The 21,628-nt window shown below is 36.2% G+C and overlaps 1 protein-coding gene across 1 annotated transcript in view; it reads left to right on the top strand.

The window, feature by feature from the left end:
* Nucleotides 1-21,628, top strand: part of LOC110211524 (sodium channel protein type 9 subunit alpha) — a 211,305-nt gene that overhangs the window by 117,905 nt on the left and 71,772 nt on the right. Inside the window, exons 10-17 of the mRNA XM_078146987.1 lie at nt 137-278; nt 3,300-3,506; nt 5,952-6,239; nt 7,899-8,270; nt 10,781-10,913; nt 11,572-11,810; nt 16,517-16,690; nt 17,949-18,305. Coding sequence (XP_078003113.1) covers nt 137-278; nt 3,300-3,506; nt 5,952-6,239; nt 7,899-8,270; nt 10,781-10,913; nt 11,572-11,810; nt 16,517-16,690; nt 17,949-18,305 — 1,912 coding nt within the window. The remainder of the gene's footprint in view (nt 1-136; nt 279-3,299; nt 3,507-5,951; nt 6,240-7,898; nt 8,271-10,780; nt 10,914-11,571; nt 11,811-16,516; nt 16,691-17,948; nt 18,306-21,628) is intronic.

Genomic DNA, 21,628 nt, shown 5'->3' on the forward strand with positions numbered 1-21,628 from the left:
CTATGTAGCTGTTAGCAGATTTCTAGCTTTGGATAGAGGTTTTGCATTTGTATCCTAATTCTGAGATATTCATTACCTGTGCCCTGAACATATTCTGAAGACGGTCTAAAATTTAATACTTCTTTTTTACTTGTAGCCAGTGTCCAGAAGGATATATGTGCGTGAAAGCCTGTACCAATCCAGATTATGGCTATACAAGCTTTGACACTTTCAGTTGGGCCTTCTTGGCTTTATTTCGATTAATGACTCAAGATTTCTGGGAAAATCTTTACCAACAGGTAAGAGCCTAGTGAAGCAAACACTGTATTTTGTGAATGACATAACAGGGAGAAGGAATTGATTCCCCTGATTGAATTCTTAAGGAAGGTACTTTATGAAATCTTAAGGCAGAATTTACACTCTTAATAATATCTCATTAAAATTAGGCTGGTTTTACTTTCAATACTAATGAGCTGAATGAAGAGTTTTGTCTAAGTTCTAATTCTTAGAAAAAGGAATCTGCTTCTCAACCCTTTTAAGGCTTCTGTGATTTTCAAGTCTTTCAAATTCTTAATTTTCTCCTATCTTAGTGTAACATAGTTGGAAACTGACTAGTAATGGAATTTAAGAAATTGAATATCTACTGTGTCATTTAGGCAGTGAGGTAGGGAGGACCTGAGTTGAAATCCTGCCTCAGACACTTATTAGCTATGGGATCACAGTCTCAGTTTCTTAATCTGTAAAATGGATGTAATCATAGCACCCGCCTCTGAGATAATATTGTAAAGTGTTTATAAACCTTAAAGTGGTATCCAAATGCCAGCCATCATTATTATTAATAACATCAATATTAGTAAACAGGGTCCCCACAGTGCACTTTTGAAATGAAGGTTAATGTTATATAAAATGGTAAGGAAGCAAAAAATCACCCACTCCCATCCCTCATCCAGTACAGTTGCATCAAAACTTAGGTCAGTAATAATGAGTGGGAAACTTTAGTTAGCTTCACCCTAATTATAGCTCTGAGTTTCACCATAAGTGGTAATTCCAGTTTTACTTTGATAGTATAACTTATAACAAAGTGAAGGAATAGAAGATAATATGACAAGTTGTTGACAAAATCCACTGTAATGCACAGTGAAAGGAAGTTAAATTATTATTATTATTGTTGTTGTTATTATTATATTGGTTTTAAGGAATTACCTTCTTAATACAGTCCAAATAAGTTGCTAACTATTAAGTGAATGACACCCTCCCCTTATATGGAAAGTCTAAATCTAAAATATTTGGACATTCAATTCTGTAAGCACCAAGACAGACCAGAAGTTAGATTCTGTCTTAGGATTCTCAGATTCATTCAAGATAGATTTGAACCCTAGTAATGGCCCCAAATGAATTTGTCAGTCGAGTGGGAAACTAGGCAGTCTTATCTACTGAGTACCATCTTTTACATTATTGCCACATGATTACTTAATAAATTTCTACTTCTCATTTTACTTTAGTGACTAGAAAGGGTTCTTATAACTTCCAAAATTTACATAATGGAATCCTAGGAAATAGTTTACTTGCTGGGACGATCTAGTTTATTATCTAATATGTTATATACTAAAAAATTCCAGCTAATTTGGATTTGGAAAAGCTTTAGTAAAAACAGTAAACAAAAGCATTCTGACATTTTGTATACACTGCATATCTGGTGTGTTAGAGACCTAAATAACATGAAAGTATTAATTAGTCGCTATTATTATCTCCTTCGTATTTGTATATTTCTAATGAATTAAACTTTGTAGGATACAAGAAGTAACATATAAATCAGAATAATATAAATTTGTTTTTTGTGTTTTTGCTACACTTATGATGTCATTTGTGTAGGGAGCTCCTAGGGAGGAATTTTCTTTGTCTATAAACATTGGTAACTTCTTTTTAAATTGCAGTCTTAAAAATTACCTGGGATACTAAGAGATTAAGCACATAGGTAGGGATAAGTGACTGGGTTAAGATCACGTAGGCAATGGATATATTGGATGCTATAACTGAACTCAGGTCTTCCCAACTCCGAAGCCCAATCTCTATCCATTATGCCATGCATGCTGTGTTGTTTGTTTTTTTATGTTTAATATAGTTCTGTTTCAATTTAATGTTATGTATAAAGTAATTATTAGGAATTGAATGCTAATTCAAGATTAGGATCAAAATGTTTTTTCTTCCTGACATATAGGCTACTATAGTTAACTCTGTAGTACTAATTATTAGGTACACAGATGTTTAAAAACAAAGTTATAGCATAGAAGGAGGTTTCTGAATGTATAGATGCATTGGGGAGCGAAAAGAAAATCATCAGCAAATACAATTAAGATTTTCCATTGAAAAGAGGGGACAAAATGAATATCTCATTACTGGGTTTAATGTTGTCTATTTATCCCCGTTCCCTATTTGTGTGCCCTGTTTTTTCAAACCATTTAGTTTTGTAAATAGTAATGAATCATCAGTAACCATACGCCATCTTTTAGATGTTTCCATGCCTTCTCTCCCTCAACTTATACCTACCTAATTACCCACCATTAAGATGTTTTTATAAATTTTTTGTTCAGTCATTTTTTAGTCATGTCCAACTTTTTATGACCCATTTTGGAGTTTTCTTGGCAAAGATACCAGAGTGGTTTGCTGTTTCCTTCTTTAGCTCATGAGGACACTGAGGCAAACTGGGTGAAGTGACTGGCCCAGGTTCACACAGCTAATAAATGTCTGAAGCTAGATTTGAACTTGGAAAAATGTCTTCCTGACTCCTGGCCCAGCATTCTATCCACTCAGCCACCAACCTGCCTGTGAAATGGTTGCCAAGTACATTTTAATCTTGTTCCTTCCTCACTCATGCTGTGAGTTTGATACATACTTTGATCACCTCTCTCTAACCTGGAGAAGAATCTCGGAATCTAGAATTATGCCTGAGTACAGTATTCATATGAGAGGTGGGCACATGTTTGTGCTATAGACATTTTTGTTTTAGTACTAGTAGTTTTTCATTGAGATATTCAATTTATTCCTGGAAAAGCACCTACCATAAAATCATAACATATTAAACTGCTTGTGAATGCATTGATTTTCTTCTCTTTATGGTTAAAAATGACTTTGCTAACAAAACTTTGCTATATTAGGTTCTATACCTAGTAGAACGTAATTTCCTTGAGGGCAGAGCATGTCTCATTTTTGTGTTTGTCTCTCTAGTGCCTTATACACAATAGGTACATAATGCATGAATTCTAAATGGGTTATAAATGGAACCTAAATAGAATGACTCTGTTTTTTTTCTCCTCCTCCAGACCTTACGTGCTGCTGGGAAGACTTACATGATATTTTTTGTCGTGGTGATTTTCTTGGGCTCATTTTATCTGATAAACTTGATCTTGGCTGTAGTTGCCATGGCCTACGAAGAACAGAACCAGGCCACCATCGAAGAAGCTAGGCAAAAAGAGTTGGAATTTCAGCAGATGTTAGAGCGGCTTAAAAAAGAGCAAGAGGAGGCAGAGGTATCATGGATCTCACTTCAAAAGCTTCATAGAAATAAAAGTCTGAAAAGTTACTCCCAGAGCTGCTATTCCCTGATTCCCCAAACAAGATTTAACTAATGGCTTCCTTCTCCTAAACTGAATTGTAACTCATACTGTGTTTGAAGCACAATTTGAAGGAAACAGGATGTTTTAGAGAAAGACTCACCTCTCCCCAGTTTCCAGCTACCCTGATTAGAGTTAAGGTCACTTGAGTCCATTTGTCATTGAGCTGTCGAAGTGGTCATCCTAAGCGCAGGTCTGACCATGTTCCTCCCCTCCCCTCCCCTCCCCATTTCACTAAGATCCACTGGCTCCCTGTCACCTCCAGGATCAAATGCAAAATCTTCTGCTTGACATTCAGAGTCTTTCATAACCTGCCCCCCACTCTTTTTTACTCACTATAAGCCTCCTCCCTCACCAACATCACCCCTTATTTCTCTTCTGCCAATGACACTGGCTTCCTTTTGATTCCTCTAAAATGAAACTTCATCTCCTGACTCCAGGCAGATTCACTTACTATCCCTGCATTCATGGAGTGTTCTTCCTCTTCACCTCCACCTCTTGGCTTCCCTGTCTTCCTTCAAGTCCCAGCTAAAAAGAAGCTTTTCTCAATCCCCTTAAGTTCTAGGGCATTTTCTCTGTTATTTCTAATTTGTCTTGTATATAGCCTATTTGTACATACTTGTTTGCAGTTTGGTTGTAAGGTTCTCAATGGTAGGAACTGTCTACATTTCTTTATATAAGAAATTCATAGCACAGAGCCTAGCGCACAGTAGACACTTCTATTTATTTTTTCATTATTTATTAATTATATTATTATATATTACAATTAATATTAATATTTGTTATTGACTAATAAATGTTTATTGGTTAATTGATTGATTAACTGAATAATTGCCAAGGTACTTCCTGCCTTCTAGGCACTTGGGACTTAAAATTCGTAGCAGTTGTTAATTAAAAGTTCTAAGATTTCCTTAAGGACCACAGATACCTTGATCTGCCATTATGAATTTCTATTATCAGTTAATTCCAGACTTTACATTATTTTATTTTTCTTAATACCGATGCCTCATTATGTGTACTAGAAGTATGATAGGAATTTAACTTGTTTTACTGAATACATCGTTATTAGCTAGAGAAAAACTTTCTATATCCTACAAATGTGATTCAATACAATTATACAGCTAACAAACTGTTGAGCACTCAGTTGTATTATAATACTAGTACAGTTTGTTGGAAACAGGATGCAGTGTATCATTTATACAACAAAAATGTGATTGTAGCCCACGTTATAATCCAATCCCCAGTAAAATCCTATTCTGGTGCCCAGTTTGGCACACCAAAAGAACACTAGGATCCAGCAACAAGAGTCCAACCTCCGGTAAGCCCCACACCCCTTGAAAGATGCTGAGGTACAGATCTAGTGATGGACATGTATCTGTTGTTTGAGGACCAAAGTAGCTAAATTTGAAGATGAGGTTAATCGTCTGGTTGGCTGTGGGGCGCTGAGTCTTTGGGCCACTGAAACTCTCAGAGATCATCCAGTAAATCATGGGAAGATCTTTTATTTCATGACAATGAAATTTTAAAACACCATGAGGACCTGAAGACCTGAGAGAGGAAACATAGTTCAGTAGAAAGATCAATGGCTGTAGAATGAGAGGACCTGGGTTCAAATCTTACCTCTAGCACTTATTAACTATGTGACCTTGGGCAAGTTATTTAGCCTTCCTGACCTCAGTTGCCTCTTCTGTAAAATGAAGTGATAAGAGTGGATGGCCTCTGTCATCCTATCTAACCTGTGTCTCTATGATTCTATGAGAGAGAATAAAATCCTTATTGTATGGAGCTGGCATATTTATAGTGTAAAGATTACTAAACATGGTATAAGACCTGGCTTCTAATTCTGCCTCTGATATCCCTGAGCTGTATGACATTGGGAAAATCACTTCATCTCTCTAAAGCCTCAGTTTCCTTATTTGTAAAATGGGAAGATAACACTGTAGTATGTACCTCATAAGTGTGTTAAGGGATGGGAATGAGGATCAAATGAGGAATTGTATGTAGTTCATAGACTTTAAAGCACTATACGAATGTCAGGTAGGTCAGACAGGTAAATGGCACAGTGGACAGAGCCCTTACCAGAAGTCAGGAAGATCTGAGTTCAAATCCCACCTCAGAAACTTACTAGCTCTGTGACCCTGGGTAAGTCACTTAATTATTGTCTGTCTCAGTTTCCTCATCTGTAAAAATGGGCATAATAACAGCACCTACGTCTCAGGGTTGTTGTCAGGATAAAATAACATTTGTAAAGTGCTTCATAACCCTTAAAGGGCTATATAAGAGTTAGCTATTATTATTACTGATTTTTTGAAAACATCTTTGTGTTGCTTCTGTTTACTTCATCTCCTCTTGAACTCACAGGCAATAGTAGCAGCAGCAGATGAGTATGCAAGTATTGGTGGAGGCAAAGTTAGGGGACTTTCAGAAAGTTCTTCTGAAACATCCAAATTGAGTTCAAAAAGTGCTAAAGAAAGGCGTAATCGAAGGAAGAAAAAGAATCAGAAGAAACAGTCCAATGGGGAGGAAAAGAGAGACAATGAAAAATTATCTAAATCTGAATCAGATGAGAGTATCAGGAAGAAAAGCGTCCATCTTGGTGTTGAAGGACATAGACTGTCTCGAGAAAAGAGGATGTCTTCTCCCAATCAGGTAGCACCTACTTAATCATTCATTCATTGATCAACAAATGTTTATTATATAACTATTCTGTGCAAGCACTAGAAATACAAAGATCAAAAATGGTACAGTCTTCACTCTCAACTATCTTACATTCTGCCATTGTTGATGGACCATGTATGCAGATAAATGTCTGTGAACAAATAGAAAATTTAAGCAAAGTATTCTGGAAAAAAAATTGAAAAGAAACAGAATACTTGAACCTGGTATCATAAGAAACTGGTTCATGAAAGTGATGAGTTCTGAGCTGGGCCTGGAAGTATCTAAACACAAAGAGACAAGGATACAGTTTTAGATGGATGTTAGACACAGGGAATGACCTGCACAAAAGCCAGACTGCCATGCCAGGTCAGGGGCCAGCTACTCATCTGGTTTGGCTAGGATGTGAATATGTGAAGCGGAATGATGAGAATTAGGCTGTAAAAGCAAGTTGAAATCAGACTGCAGAGAGCCTTACATACCAGATTAATGAGTTTACTTGTTATCCTATATGTAATAGGGAGGCATTTATAGTTTTTTGAGTTGGGGAATGACATAGATCTGGTCATTAGGAAAATGATTTGGGGGAAGTATTGTACAAAGATGTATTGAGGAGGGAATAGATTGAAGGCAGAAATATAAGATAGAAAACTACTGCTGTAGTCCAGGTGAGAGATAGTATGAACCGAATTAGGATGATGGCAGTATGAGTCCCTAGAAAGAAGAAGATGCATGTGAAAAAAAAAATTGTGGAAGAAGAATTGAAATAATCGGGCAGCTGATTGGCCATGGAAGGTTAGAGACAGGAAAAGTCAAAGATAATTGTGGTTTCCAACCTGGATGACTAAAAGATAGTGGTACCCCTTCCCCTCCCCTTCTTTCTGTCTCTCTCTTTCTCCCTCTCTCTCCCTCCTCTCCCTTCTCTCTCTCTCTCTCCCTTTCTCTTTCTTGCTTTCTCTCTCTCTCTCTCATATCACCCTCAAAGAGCACACAATCCAACTGAGTAGGAGAAAAAACACATTAACTTAAGAAAAGTTTAGTAGAAACATCCATAAGATGACTGTAACAAGGCAATACATGATTACAAAATGAGTGGTATGGACAATGTATTTCTAGTACAGAAGGAAAGGCTGCTTTGAATTGGGCTGATCAGGAAAAACTTCATGGAGCTGAGTTACAAGAATTGTTTTTTTAAACTCAGAGACTATGTTATATTAAGAGGAACCTGAGATTTGAAGGCAGAGAACTTGAGTTTAAATCTGGAATCTGCCACTTCATGGTGTGTGGCATGAGTAAGTAATTTAAACTGGTGTGTCATCTGCAAAAGGAAGAGACTGGACCAAATGATCTCTGAACTCTCTTCAAGCTATAAATTTATTTCTAAGAGTTGTTTCCTAGACCTAGCTAAAAAGATTTCTGATTTTGGACCTTTCTTTTTCATAATTTGGTGAACAAGGATGTGTTCTTTATGTCAGCAATTTTAGTGATAAAAATTATGTGTGTATATGTATGTATATGTATATATATGTATATGTGTGTATGTATATATATATGTGTGTGTGTATATATATATATATATGTATAGATAGATAGATAGATACATAAAATTTTAAGAGCTTCAGAAATACTTGTTGGTATTTGCTTCTCTTTCAGTCTCCCCTTAGCATCCGTGGCTCCTTGCTTTCTGCAAGACGCAGCAGTAGAACAAGCCTTTTTAGCTTCAGGGGTCGAGGAAGAGATATTGGATCCGAGACTGACTTTGCTGATGATGAGCGCAGTATTTTTGGAGACAATGAAAGTAGAAGAGGCTCTCTGTTTGTGCCACACAGGCACAGAGAACGACGGAGTAGTAACATCAGCCAAGCCAGTAGGTCTCCTCGGATGCTTCCAGTGAATGGCAAGATGCACAGTGCCGTGGATTGCAATGGTGTGGTGTCCCTGGTTGATGGTCCTACAGCCCTCATGCTGCCTAATGGACAGCTTTTGCCAGAGGTGATAATAGATAAGGCAACTTCTGATGACAGTGTAAGAAAGTTTTGAATATTCCAGGCATGACAGGCCAATTACTATTGCATCAACTGATTACTCTGCTGATTGGGCCTTCTTGAGAATCATCACTGTGCACAATCCCAGGATCTTGCAATGCCTATATTAGCCCTCAGTCTTTCACTAAGCCCCATAGTTCTTAATTAGACAATTCAGCATACTTATAAAATAGAACAATATAAATATGAGATAAAACAAAATATTTATCAAATGTCTAAATGGCAATTTAATGATGAGGAAGGGAAGGTAGAGAGTCAGACTTGTGGTTTCATCAGTATGGGAACTTCCAGTGTGGAAACTCCCTTTACTTATGCAGATAAGCAGTTTGTTAGGTATAATCATAGAGAGTTGCATGGGAACACTGAAAAGTTAAGTGACTTATCCACAACCACACAGCTAACGTGTGTCAAAGGTGGAACTTGAATCTATGTCTTCTTGACCTCCAGGTCGACTATTATGCCATATTACCTCTTTAGATATTTAAAATTTAGGATCATACTACTTCATGATAATATGAAAGTGGAATATCAAAGTGGAAAAGGTTTACTGAATTTAGTTAGAAGATCTAGATTCAAGATCTGGCTGTGACACAAACTGTGGTCAAGTCACTTAATTTATCAAAATCTCTCCATCTGTCAGGTGGGGATGATCATGTTTCTATGACTTCACAATTTTTTTGTGAGGAAAGCACTTTAAAAACCTTATAGTGCTATCAAAATGTGAACTATTATTATTAGTGAAAAACATCTAATGCTAATGCCATCAGAAGATAGCCCCTCATAGCTTTTACCTTTGAAAAAGGAATTTAAATCATTTCCCAGCTTCCCAATGTCTTTATTTCATTTCTGGTTTCTACCACTTATGACTAAGAATTTGATTGCATTAGAATCTCCCTCCAGGAAGAAATTTCCTTCCCGTGAAACATTCCAGTGCATGATGTAATGCATTGTTCCCCCTAAAAAATAAGATATAAGCATTTTCCTCTAGAGTTTTCTAATTGAGAAGACCCAAGAGTGAAATAATTAACTATAACGCTCTATAGCTCTGAGAACTACACAGTACATCATTAAATATCAGCAATAACTTTGAACAAGAAAACAAAACTTTGCTACATGTTAGTAAATGGTGTTACATTAACAAGGAACCACAGATATATCTAGTGACTTTATCACCACATGTGTTATCAGATTGCAATATTCACATGTTCAAATGGCTTATTATACATTTTTGTCAATTTAAAAGAAAATGTAAATATGCCATGCTCAAAACAGTATTATATTTTCCTTATGGTTGCTTTTAAACTTTAACACTATTAGTAAAATGAATCAACTAAACATTGATTCATTTGACCTTAAAAATAATACCATGAGTTTATGAGTATATTTTAGGTAGAAAATACCCTGAATGCTTGCATGATATGGCTTATGGTAGCTCTCTTTATCACATTATTTTAAATGCCCAATGTCAGACTTTTTTGGTTTGTTGTATTTTTTTTATTTGGCTTATTAGGATGGGCACAACCTCTAAAATTTAAAATTAGTCTTACTTATAATTGTATGAGATTATCTTTTTGTTATAAGCAAATTACAAATTATTTTCCTTATAAATCTTCATTTTATGAAAAAATAAGTCCTATAAAATTATCATAAAAGAAAAAATATAGGGAACTAGGAGGAAGATATTCTGTAGCTCCAATGAAGAATACAATGAATAAGAAAAGTCTGGCATGGTAGACTGCTTAGCTCTGAAAGTGCATGAGAAAACAACATAACCTTCCTGCTTTAATCATGATCTGGATAGAAGAAAATCTGTATTAACACAAGGAGATGATTTGAAACCTTTATTACCACTAAATTGTACAATTTTTGAAAGTTTAGCTGAAGAGTTATGTAAATAGAGAGATCTCTGATACCTTTCTTCTCTATAATTCTGTAGCTGAATTCATAGAACCACAGCCTGAAGTTTTCCTGTCTGCTCAGTTGCTTGGGTTACTCAGCCCGAATAGGCTTACTTGACTCTCTACATGGATAATGCATGTAATTGTAGTGCATCATATATCTTTAAAAGACCACTTTCTTGTCTGCAAGGATGGATACTAAGATTCAGGCTTAGCTATATACTGCTCAAGCAACCCCTCCAAGAGACAGACCAAAAAGTCACAATAGCCTTTATGAGAGGATCCCATTGATCCTTAAAGAAAGAAAATTCTTAAAAATCACCAGGTACCCCCTAAGACTTTCCTCTCCCTGTCCTCCATCTCTTTGTAAAACAAACCAATGAACAAAAATAAAAATGTTCCTTATAGCTATTTTTCTTTTGAAAATAGTTTGTAATCTTCCCAAACAAAATTATCTAAAACCCCTGGAGACAGAAAGATGGGGGTAGTGAGGGGCAAAATTAGATTTAACCAGATTAGTAGGACCTATCATTTATTTTAGAGTTAATAAGAAGTTAGAGATGAGGTGCTCATTCTTCAGATTTCTTTGCAGGGCGGGACAACTAAGATAGACCCAAATAAAAGACGATCTAGTTCTTACCACATTTCTTTGGATATGTTGGATGATGCCGCTGTCAGACAAAGAGCACTGAGCATAGCCAGCATAATAACAAACACAATGGAAGGTATGTGATCATATTTATCGTCAAAGTTATCAGGGATTTTTCTCTTTTTAAAATAAAACAAGACCAACTATAACAGTGGTATTGGGGAAGACAATAATAAAACTAAGAATTCCGTGGAAATCTAGTTGAACATTAGGAGGGGACACCAAAATAGAATCATTTCTTTTTATATACAAATTAAAATAATAAGATAGGAACGTTCAGATATAAACCAAGTAACTTCCCAGGATTCTTTCTCACCCTTTGATTCTGTGATTCATAAGTGATTCTACCCCAATCCATGGGTTGGATGTAAAAATGAAAATGTTTTCTTGGCTAAAGACTGTGTCTTTCTATGTATTTGAATGGGTATTTCCCACTGAAAGAATTCTTAATTCTCATATCCATTACCATGTGTTGGTATTTTCCTGAGGTGGATGCACATGTATTTTGTTTTCTGTTTTAGGTTTGCCTTATTTACACATATATATCCAATTAGGGACAGAATATGATACATAGGCCTTTATGGCATAACACCATACTTTAATTGACATAGCACAATTTGGTCTGCAAATTCTAAATCAGAACCTGGTTTCAAATGTCTTTCAAAAATATAGGAGTTGAATAATGAAGGCTCAAAATAATAAAATATCTGATTTATCACATTCTTTCTATCCAGAACTTGAAGAATCCAGACAGAAATGTCCACCTTGGTGGTATAAGTTTGCTAATACTTTTCTCATCTGGAATTGCTCACCACATTGGTTGAAGTTCAAAAAGTTTGTTCATTTAATTGTGATGGATCCATTCATTGATCTTGCCATTACCATTTGCATAGTTTTAAATACACTGTTCATGGCCATGGAACATCACCCAATGACTGACGGATTTAAAAATGTGCTTTATGTGGGAAACCTGGTAAGTCTTTCCCAATGCCCACGTGTCACTTAACTACAGCTTTTCACTCTGATCATCACCCTTATCATTTTACTTTTATAATTCAGATAGATCTACTGTAAAAGTATTACAAATACCTTGCTTAATGTATTGTATACATCATTCATAGTCCTATGTGTTCTGATGGTTTTTGCATCTATTAGTAGTTGTTTAAATTTGTTAAGCACCAGTACTAGGCTGTATTTGTAACCATCAACATTGACAGACAAATTTAGAGGCTAGTCTTTTGATTGAGGATGTTTGGTCCCTTGCTAACAATTTTTAACTGGCATCATTACAAAGATTTCTCTCTGAATATTGAAGGCAACACCATAAAATTTTGGTCTTTTTTTTTTTAATTAAAAACTGTATCCCTGAACACTGTTTAATGAGTGAATAGAATTATAGTGTCTGATGTGAAATGGTACTTCCACAGTATTCTGCTCCATTCAGACTAAATCTAGAATACTTTGTTCAGTTCCAAATCACATCTTTGGCAACAGAAGCTTGAGGAACATTCTGAGGTGATTGGTGGATTGATTATTCTGAGGATAGTATGGGACAGGGAAAGAGTAAGATGAAACAAGAATGCAAAGTCAAATTATGGAAAGCCGAGAATATCAAGCTAAGTCACCTGAGTTTTATTCAACAGGCAATAGGATGCAAGTCACTGGAGTGTTTTGAACACAGGAAGGACACAATTAGATCTGTGAATGAGGAAGTTTAATCTGGGAGCTTTGTGGAAGATATATTGGAAGGGGACAGGACTAGAGAGGGAGCAGATAAAATAATCAAGGGAGAGCATATAGAAATAAGAGAGGACTGGGTGAAACTATGGGGAGTACTTCTATTAATGGGATGGAAGAAGAAAAGGATGAAGTGAAAAAAAAAATCAAAGATTCAAAAGGAGCATTCAGGGAGTAGGGGGAATGACCCAGACAAGTATTTCAGAAGCAAAAAGAAGGCACTATTCAAAAAGAAAAAGTGTTCAATATGGACAAAATGCTACAAGTAGACCAAGGTGGGTAAGGACTAAAAGGATAATTGAATACAGCTCTTAAGAGATCATTGGTGACTTCTGAAAGAGTAGTTTCAGTTGTGTTTTGAAGAACAAAACACATCTTGGAAGGTGTTAAGGAGTAAGTGGGCAGTCAGGAAGTACACTGGATGTGGCCAGAGACCATTTGTGTTATTTAGTTTGTCTTGAGAATAGGGGACACCTCAATGTCATTTTATACTATGCAGATGGAAGAAGTCAAGAGAGAAGAAGAGTATGAAGATACATAGGAGAGAAATTATGAGGAATAGAATAAAATAGACATGAAGGAGAATAGAATGGAAGCCAAAGGCAGAAGATATTTTCTTGATAATGAGAACACATTCTCCTCTGATACTCCCAGGAAAGGAAAAGATGGGTAAAAACACAGATTTTTGAGATATATAAGAAGAAACTTACATCAGCTTGTATACTCATAAATTTATAAGGCAAGGTCATCTGCTGTGATTATGTATATGGAGTTGGGATGGGGACCTTGAGAGATGATAAGATTTAGAACAGGCCCTAGGGTATGTGACTGGGAGTCAAAAGTTGAAGAAAGACTACAAAGCATGAGTGAGGATTCAACTGAATTTATATAGCATATATGTGTAGCACCAGCACCAGTATTAGGCTGTATTCATAACATCAACATTGACAGACAAATTTGGAGGCTAGTCTTTTGATTGAAGATGTTTGTTCCCTTGCTAACAAAATTTTTAACTGACATCATTACAAAGATTTCTCTCTGAATATTGAAGGGAACACCACCAAATTTTGGTCTTTTTTTTTAAAGGCTACACAAGGAACAATAACAGCACAGTTATTACTTTTTCCAAGAATGTTTTGTGGCCTGAGAAGAAATAAGAAATCAGATCCCGGGGGATACTGTGGTTGAGGATTAGCAAGGTGGAATTGACAGGCGTTCAAAGGGACAAGTGATTATAGCTGAATTGAATGGGGTCATGAATGGTTAGGGAAGGAAGTGAAGTAGGAGTACAAGGAGGGGTAGAGAGACTGTTGAGCCCAGTGATGTTGAAGAGTAAATTCGGTGGAATGAGTAGAAAGCCGAGAGGTTGTGGTCAAACAATGGAATTTCATAGTTAAGGATCTTGGAGATAGTAGAATCCCAACAGATAGTGAAGTCTAAAATATACTCATGTTTATGTATGACTAAAGGGGATGGAGATTGGTATTGGGAAAATCTAAAGTCAAAGTCTTAGGAGGATTTTTGGTGAAGGACAGATTGAGGGGAACAGACAGTCCAGGCGTGTGATATCATTGCACACAAGTCTCAGTCAGTGCGGAAACTTCCTTTAACAATGTTGAATGACAACATATTTCTAATACATGGTCTTAGAGACTGGCCCAAGGACACTGGCAAGGCAAGAGGATTACTTGTAGTCACACAGCTAATCTGTTTTAGAGGCAGGATCAGAATCTAGGTCTTCTTGACTCCAAAGCTAGCCCTCTATCTGCTATGACATGTTACCTCTCAATTAGAAGGATAATCAAAATTAATATTAAAAATTATTGAAGATCATTGTAGAGAATGACAGCAAAAGGACAGAAGGCTGATGGAGATACTCAGGTCAGTAAGGAAAAATATTCTCCTGGAAGATTCTGAAATTTGTTATGTGACAATAAGAATGGGTAAAAGGTAGTATGATTGGATTGTGTAATTTTTAAATGAGAAAACCATATTCCTAGCTGATGGCAGCAGAGGGAGAAAAGTATATATGCACTTCTCCTCCTAGTCTCATGGGTTGAAGGGTGGAAGAAAGGTTTGTAATTGCATTCTCCATGTTGTCTTAAAGCCACACATCAATTCATTCAGTAAGGTAAGAGTATTTAAGGAAAAGTTTGAGACTAAAGTCAGGTTTCTTTAGTACTGAGTAAGGGTTCCAATGGGTACTTTGGAAGGTGCTATAGTGAGGGTTATTCTGGTGAGTGTTTAATAACTGACTCTGGGGGGACAGGATGTATACACTTTTAAATTTAATCTATATTATTAACTTTTCTTCATCAATTTCTTAAGTCTTAACGATCAACAAAGCAATAAACCAAGCCCTGTAGTGTTTGCTGATTTCCAAGGTATAAATGCCCACATTGAAAACTTATTAGTCCCATCTCAAAAAGATTTAAGCTAGCTCTCTAGCACCAGCTCTAGCTGAGAGGACTAGAGCACACCACAGGAAGGGTGAGGATCATATGGAAAGAGATACAGGAAGAGATTTGAGGGAATGAACCAACCTTTTAGTATTATAGTAATAGTGAATGCTGGGCATTAGAGTACCATGTTAATAATAAATGCAGAGCTAATGCTGAGTAGGTAAAAATTGGCTAACAGAAAAGATTAAATCATTAACCAGGCCTGAGTATTTAAGAGAGGAAACGATGATACCTACAAAGTTTGGTTCTCAGGGTTCAAAAATTCCTGATGAGGAATGGAAAGAATTCTATTAAGATCCTCACAGACCGTGCTCCTTCAGGTACTAAGCATAAACATTCTGAGACTGGGAAAAGGCACTTTCTAGTCCAGGTGACTTCAGAGGCATCCTTTTTGAGTACCTAAACAGCCTTAAAACTCAATATTGGGGCTGTGCTAAAAAAAAAATAGCAGATTTGTTGCTGGCATAACTTTACCAAACGGCAATCACAAGGTTCATGATAAAAGGGTTTTTATAAAAATTTTTTCCTCAACCTTAGCTTAAGTGATTTGCCCATGGTCACAGAATTCATGCATCAGAGGCAAGACTTGAACCCTAAGTCATTTTTTTTAATGTAAATCTGGCACTCTATCCACTATTTCCCCTTTTTACAATAAAATAATGAATTAGTGATATCTTACAATGTGCTTCTTTGTCAGAATTTGGTAGCCCTACTTCAATTTTTTTCTCTATTTTACAAATTAATCTATTAATAAGACATTTGTCACAGAAATGTTCTTTGGAACACTAGAGATACTCACACAGAAAGATAAGATAGCGTCAAAAGTTTGTCACTCTTGAGGCAGCTAGGTGGTGCAGTGGATAGAGCACCAGCCCTGAAGTCAGGAGGACCTGAGTTCAAATCCGACCTGAGACCAAACACTTGACACTAGCCGTATGACCCTGGGCAAGTCACTTAACCCCAATTGCCTAAAAATAAAAAATAAAAAAATAGAAAAAAAAAGTTTGACACTCTCAGTCAGAGGAAGGCAGTGTAATACACTGGAAAAAGCACTGAATCTGCAGTCAGAAGATCTAAATTCAAATCTTGCCTTTGGTGCTTATCACCTGTGTGGTCTTAGGGCCTCCATTTCCATACCAGTTAAATGGATGGCCTTTGAGGTCCTGTCCAGTTCAAGAGTTACAATCCTTTTGTCATCTTCCAGAAAGACTTTGCCTAATTCACTTCAACATTGTGTATACTTTGTTAGACAGTAAATCATCACAGAATATCTAGCCATCTGGAGTATAAAGTTTTTCGGTTTTATTTTTGTTTTCCTCAAAGCATGATCTTGATGTGAGGTTGGGCAGTGAGGACTTCCGTGGCCACTCTGTGTACACCAGTTGTGTGAAGCCTGCTGAAGAGATAAATCCTTCTTTTTATTAGCATAAGAATGTATGGAATCTGCTGGTTCTAGAATAACATATTGGTTTGCCTTTAGGTTTTCACTGGGATTTTCACGGCTGAAATGGTTTTAAAGCTCATTGCCCTGGATCCATATGAGTATTTCCAAGTAGGCTGGAACATTTTTGATAATGTCATTGTGACCCTTAGTTTAGTGGAGCTTTTCCTCTCCAATGTGGATGGATTGTCTGTCCTCCGTTCATTCAGACTGGTAAGCACGGACCAGACCTACCTTTGCATTCTGTGTTTGGGAAAGAAAAAAGGAAAGTAGCATTTGCCCAGCCTTTTAATTTTATTTTACATAATAAAATGTTGCTTTTTAAGGTAAACTTAGAATATAACTTTATAAAATATGGAAAAAGTGAAGGAAATTCAGCAATAGCATATTTGAAAGTGAAAATACAAAGTTAATCTTAATGTTTTAGAGAAACCTGGACCTCCAATTTGATGTTTATATCTGGTATAGAAATGAGCCAAGTAATGCTTTTTTTTTTTTGAGATAGGGTAAGAGGTCAGCTATACTGCCTAGCAATCTGTCAATCACTAAACATTTATTAAGTGGGATCTATGTGCCAAGCACTGTGTCCAATAAGTGTTAGAAGTTAGAAGTCCAATAAGTTAGAAGGACAATAAAAAGTATTTAGAACTTGACTTTATTATTTTATGTATTAGGAGCAGTTGGGGAGCTAATAATGCCTCCTAAAATAGCCACTACATGTCATAAAAACTATTATTTTATTACTTATAAAATAATTTATAAAAATAGCTCTTGGTCTTTGCCTCAAATTGAATGTTATATCAAATCATCAACATATGAAAGACCTACTATTTCATTAGTGTAGAAACTCCCTCCAATACTGATCATGTGATATGATCAAACTTACATAGTCTTACAGTTTTCTGAGACTCAGAGAGGTTAAATGACTTACTTGCCCTTGATCACAGAGTTAGTTTCACAGACAGGACCTGAACCTAAGTCTCTCTGACCTCGAATCTGTCATTATATCCTCTACGCCATATTGTGGCTATAAGGGAATATAGTTGAACAATGTCGATGTTATTCCTTAAATAAAATTCCAAACTCCCAAGTGCACTAGATTGCTACCTTATAAAAAATAGAGTGTTATGATATGGATATTGAGAATCAGTGAGAAATTACATCTATCAAGTAAATTTTCAATGAGTGGTACTGATGACAGAAGCTAAAGTTAACTTTGATTTTCTTATTTTGTTTCTTTAATCTCTTACTATTAATCACATATAAAAAACAATTTTAACAGTATTTTTTCTTGAGTTCCAAATTCTCCCCCATCCTCTCTCCCCTGACCCCCATTGAGAAGGCAAGCAATTTGATATAGGTTATACATGTGCTGGCTTTGATTTTTGAACTTGTACTGATTGTAATACTGAGAAATTTAAAAAGAATATTCACTTTAATTAACGACGATGGTGCTTTGTTTGCTTTTTAGCTCCGAGTTTTCAAATTGGCAAAATCTTGGCCGACATTGAATATGCTGATAAAAATTATTGGTAACTCAGTAGGGGCTCTGGGAAACCTGACCTTGGTGTTGGCCATCATTGTCTTCATTTTTGCTGTGGTCGGCATGCAGCTCTTTGGCAAGAGCTACAAAGAATGTGTCTGCAAAATCTCCGATGATTGTACACTTCCACGTTGGCACATGAATGACTTTTTTCACTCCTTCCTAATTGTATTCCGGGTGCTATGTGGAGAATGGATAGAGACCATGTGGGACTGCATGCAGGTTGCAGGACAATCTATGTGCCTTATTGTTTACATGATGGTCATGGTGATTGGAAACTTAGTGGTACGTAATCAGAAAATTTCATACATTCATTCAGAAAACTTGTATTAAATTCTATAATCTGCTGTCATTTTTTATGATATTGAGTTCTTAGTATTCACCAGTCTTTTAGCTAGGTTGACTATAGGTATGTTAATTACTCTTGTTTGTAATACTAATAACTCACATTTATACAACAGTAGAATTTACAAAGCATTTTATTACAAATACTGTTATCTACATAACGTGAGCAGTATTCTCCCCATGTTGGTGCTGAATGTGGCATTTTAAAATTTTGAGAGACATAGTTTTTGGGTAACTTAATCTTTAAATCATAATTTAATCAGGGTAAGTTAATCATTTTACTAATAAGGGTAGCATGTTTATTAATAAAAAAGAGGTCAGTAGCACTCTTCAATGCCAAAGACCCTTCATGGTGGTGGGCTCACAGTTTATATACCCTTGGAAGAACAGTTATTCCTAAGGCTGTCTTCAACTCTGATTAGTTAACAATCAAAGAGAATGGATTTTAGAGTGGGAGATGGGCTGTATTACAATAAAGATCTTAGAATACATGACTTGGATCACCCAAGTCTTGGTCAAAGAGACCTAACAATTTCCATGTCATAGGGGCAGCTAGGTGGTGCAGTGGATAGAGCTCCAGTCTTGGAGTCAGGAAGACCCGAGTTCAAACTCAGCTTCAGATGCTTGACCTTACTAGTTGTGTGACCCTAGGCAAGTCACTTAACCCCAATTGCCTCACCAAAAAAAAAGCCCCCCCACAAAAAAAAACAATTTCCATATCATCTGAGTAAATACAATGAGCAGGAATCCTCCAATTATCCTAAACTTAGAATTTATTTTACTGTTTGATTAGATCTTAATTTCCTGCACTGGTTGTTTCTGGGTGAGGAAGTAGAAAAGGTCCTGATTCAGAAATTAGTTATTAATTCAAGAGAGAAATAATCATTTCTCTCATGAGGAAGCTGGGACTCAGGTTAAGTGAATTTCTCAAAATTCATAATGACTGTGTGCCAAGGCTGAGATTCAGTGCAACCTATAAATCTTTTGACTCTAAGTTCCAGTAGTCTTTCCACTACAGCATTCTAAGGCAAAACTATCACTTTATCTAGTTAAAAAATAGTGGCATCATATGAATAATGCCTGTAGGTTTTACCTCCCATTGGTAAAATTCTATCATTATCAAAAATGAAAATAGCTATTAAAGGCAAAGGATATTATTTAGGCTTATCAGCTGCTGTTGTTCAGTTGTGTCCAACTCTTTGTGACCCCATTTGGGGTTTTCTTGTCAAAGGTTTTGGAGTGGTTGGCCATTTCCTTCTCCAGCTCATTTTACAGATGAGGGAACTGGGGAAAAGAGGATTAAGTGACTTGCCTAAGGTCACACAGCTAATAAGTGGGGGGGGGCAGATTTGAACTCAGGAAGATGAATCTTCCTGACTCCAGGCCCAGCACTCAATCTACTGTACCACATAGCTGCTCTCAGGCTTATCAATACTTCTGTGCAAACCTTAATGACTGCATCATAGCTCTTTTTGCAGACATTTATTTAAGCATGTTGCTTCTTCTTTGGACTCTTCCTCTCTCTTCTTTTCTGCTTCCTGTTCATTAAACATTTCAAGTTAATTCCCATGAAGAACTGGGACTAGATTCCCTTCTAACGTGGATTCCTGTCTTCCTAGCTTGATGGTGTCATATGGAGTTGCCTCATTGCCTCAGCTTGCCTTCAGCCCCCTCATCAGATGATCAGGTTGCCCAACTGAGCTACGTGTAATTTTAGTGTTGAAAGTACCTATTTTGATATTACTTATTTCCTGCCCCTCACTGAGACGTGAAACAAAGGAGAACCTCTAGGGTGATTATTGTGGTATTGCAAGGAGAAGACTTGCAGGTAGCAGATTGATATATATATTTCTATCTCCAACTGATGTGTAAAGCATTTACTGGTGTTAGGGTTTTGTCATTAACCTTTCTGGTAATTATTATTGATCCTAAATGGGAATTAAATTAATCATCCTCCTTAGAAACATTTGGTAAGTGATTCTGAGGACTAGACCTGTGTGCCACTTATTTTACAAGCCTTGATCATATTAAAATGTTAATAATAAATGCACTTTCTGTTTGTTTTCTAAACACTGTCCCTTCAAATAAAGTAAGGGAGAGAAAGCATTCCACATTCAGTTTTATCTACACGTCAATTATCTGTCCTAAATTATTATCTTAACTAGATGTGGACTGATTTGCAAAATTTTCTTTGTGCAAAGCTTGGCACAAAATCATATTAGCTCAGTCTAAAAGCTCATGAAGTGACCTAATCTAGCCCTCTGCATTCAAACAGGTAATGTGTTGTTATCTCCATTTTTGCATCTCGAGAAACTGAGTTTCAGAGAGGTGAAATGATTTGACCAGGGTCATACAGGCAGTAGCTGTAATAGGACAAAACTAAATTCCTTCCAACAAGTACAGTTCTCCATCTTCCATACCAGTGAATTCCTTCATTGATTAAACAAAAATAAGTTGGTTTTTAAATACTCCATTCGTTGGCAGTCTACTAATTTCAAATTTTAGAATATAATTATTAGAATTTTTTTTATATTATGTAACCATCTTTTCTTCACATTACCTTTTCCTTTGGTGTCTCTCACATTGGTATAATCTAGTATGATACAAAGATATTCAGTTACCATTAGATGGTGATCATGGTGGTAATAGGAGAAAATAAGAAGCATTATTCACAAGCTATATAACCTATTCAAAAACAAGTAAGTCTGCAGATTTTGAAACTTCAAAATGAATCTTTAGGAAGCATGTAGCTGAATGGTGTCAAAATGTGTAGATGTGGGGCCAGCAACACTCACTAGTGCAACGTGACCCAGATTAAAGTGTAATTGCAAAAACAAAAAAAAAATGTAATTGTGATATATTTAATGAAATGACTAAAATTCAGTAACTTATAGGTAACACTACATTTTAAAACTTAGTTAATATGTGGACCACAGACTTTTTTTGTACAGCCTAGTGCCCCTCCCCTTTCTGGTTGAATACAATACCACTGTTACAGCTCAACCCCCTAGTTGTACAAAGGAAGAAACTTGGACCAACAGTAGGAAAATCATTTACAACTTAGTCACACAGAAGCAGAGTGGAAGGCCTAGGACCATAACTGAGGTCTACCTGAGTCCAATGATATTGTTTACTGTACTACAAAATCAGTTAAAGGCTACATGGGAGGAGTGGATGTTATTTAGAATGAAACTTTTAATTATCTAGACATTTCATTTGTATTGCTTATCTCGATCATGAATAATCATCAATCTGGATGTAAC

The sequence above is a fragment of the Phascolarctos cinereus genome, unplaced genomic scaffold (genome assembly GCF_003287225.1).
Source record: "Phascolarctos cinereus isolate Bilbo 61053 unplaced genomic scaffold, phaCin_HiC Scaffold_726;HRSCAF=1367, whole genome shotgun sequence".
NCBI classification, from domain to species: domain Eukaryota; kingdom Metazoa; phylum Chordata; class Mammalia; order Diprotodontia; family Phascolarctidae; genus Phascolarctos; species Phascolarctos cinereus.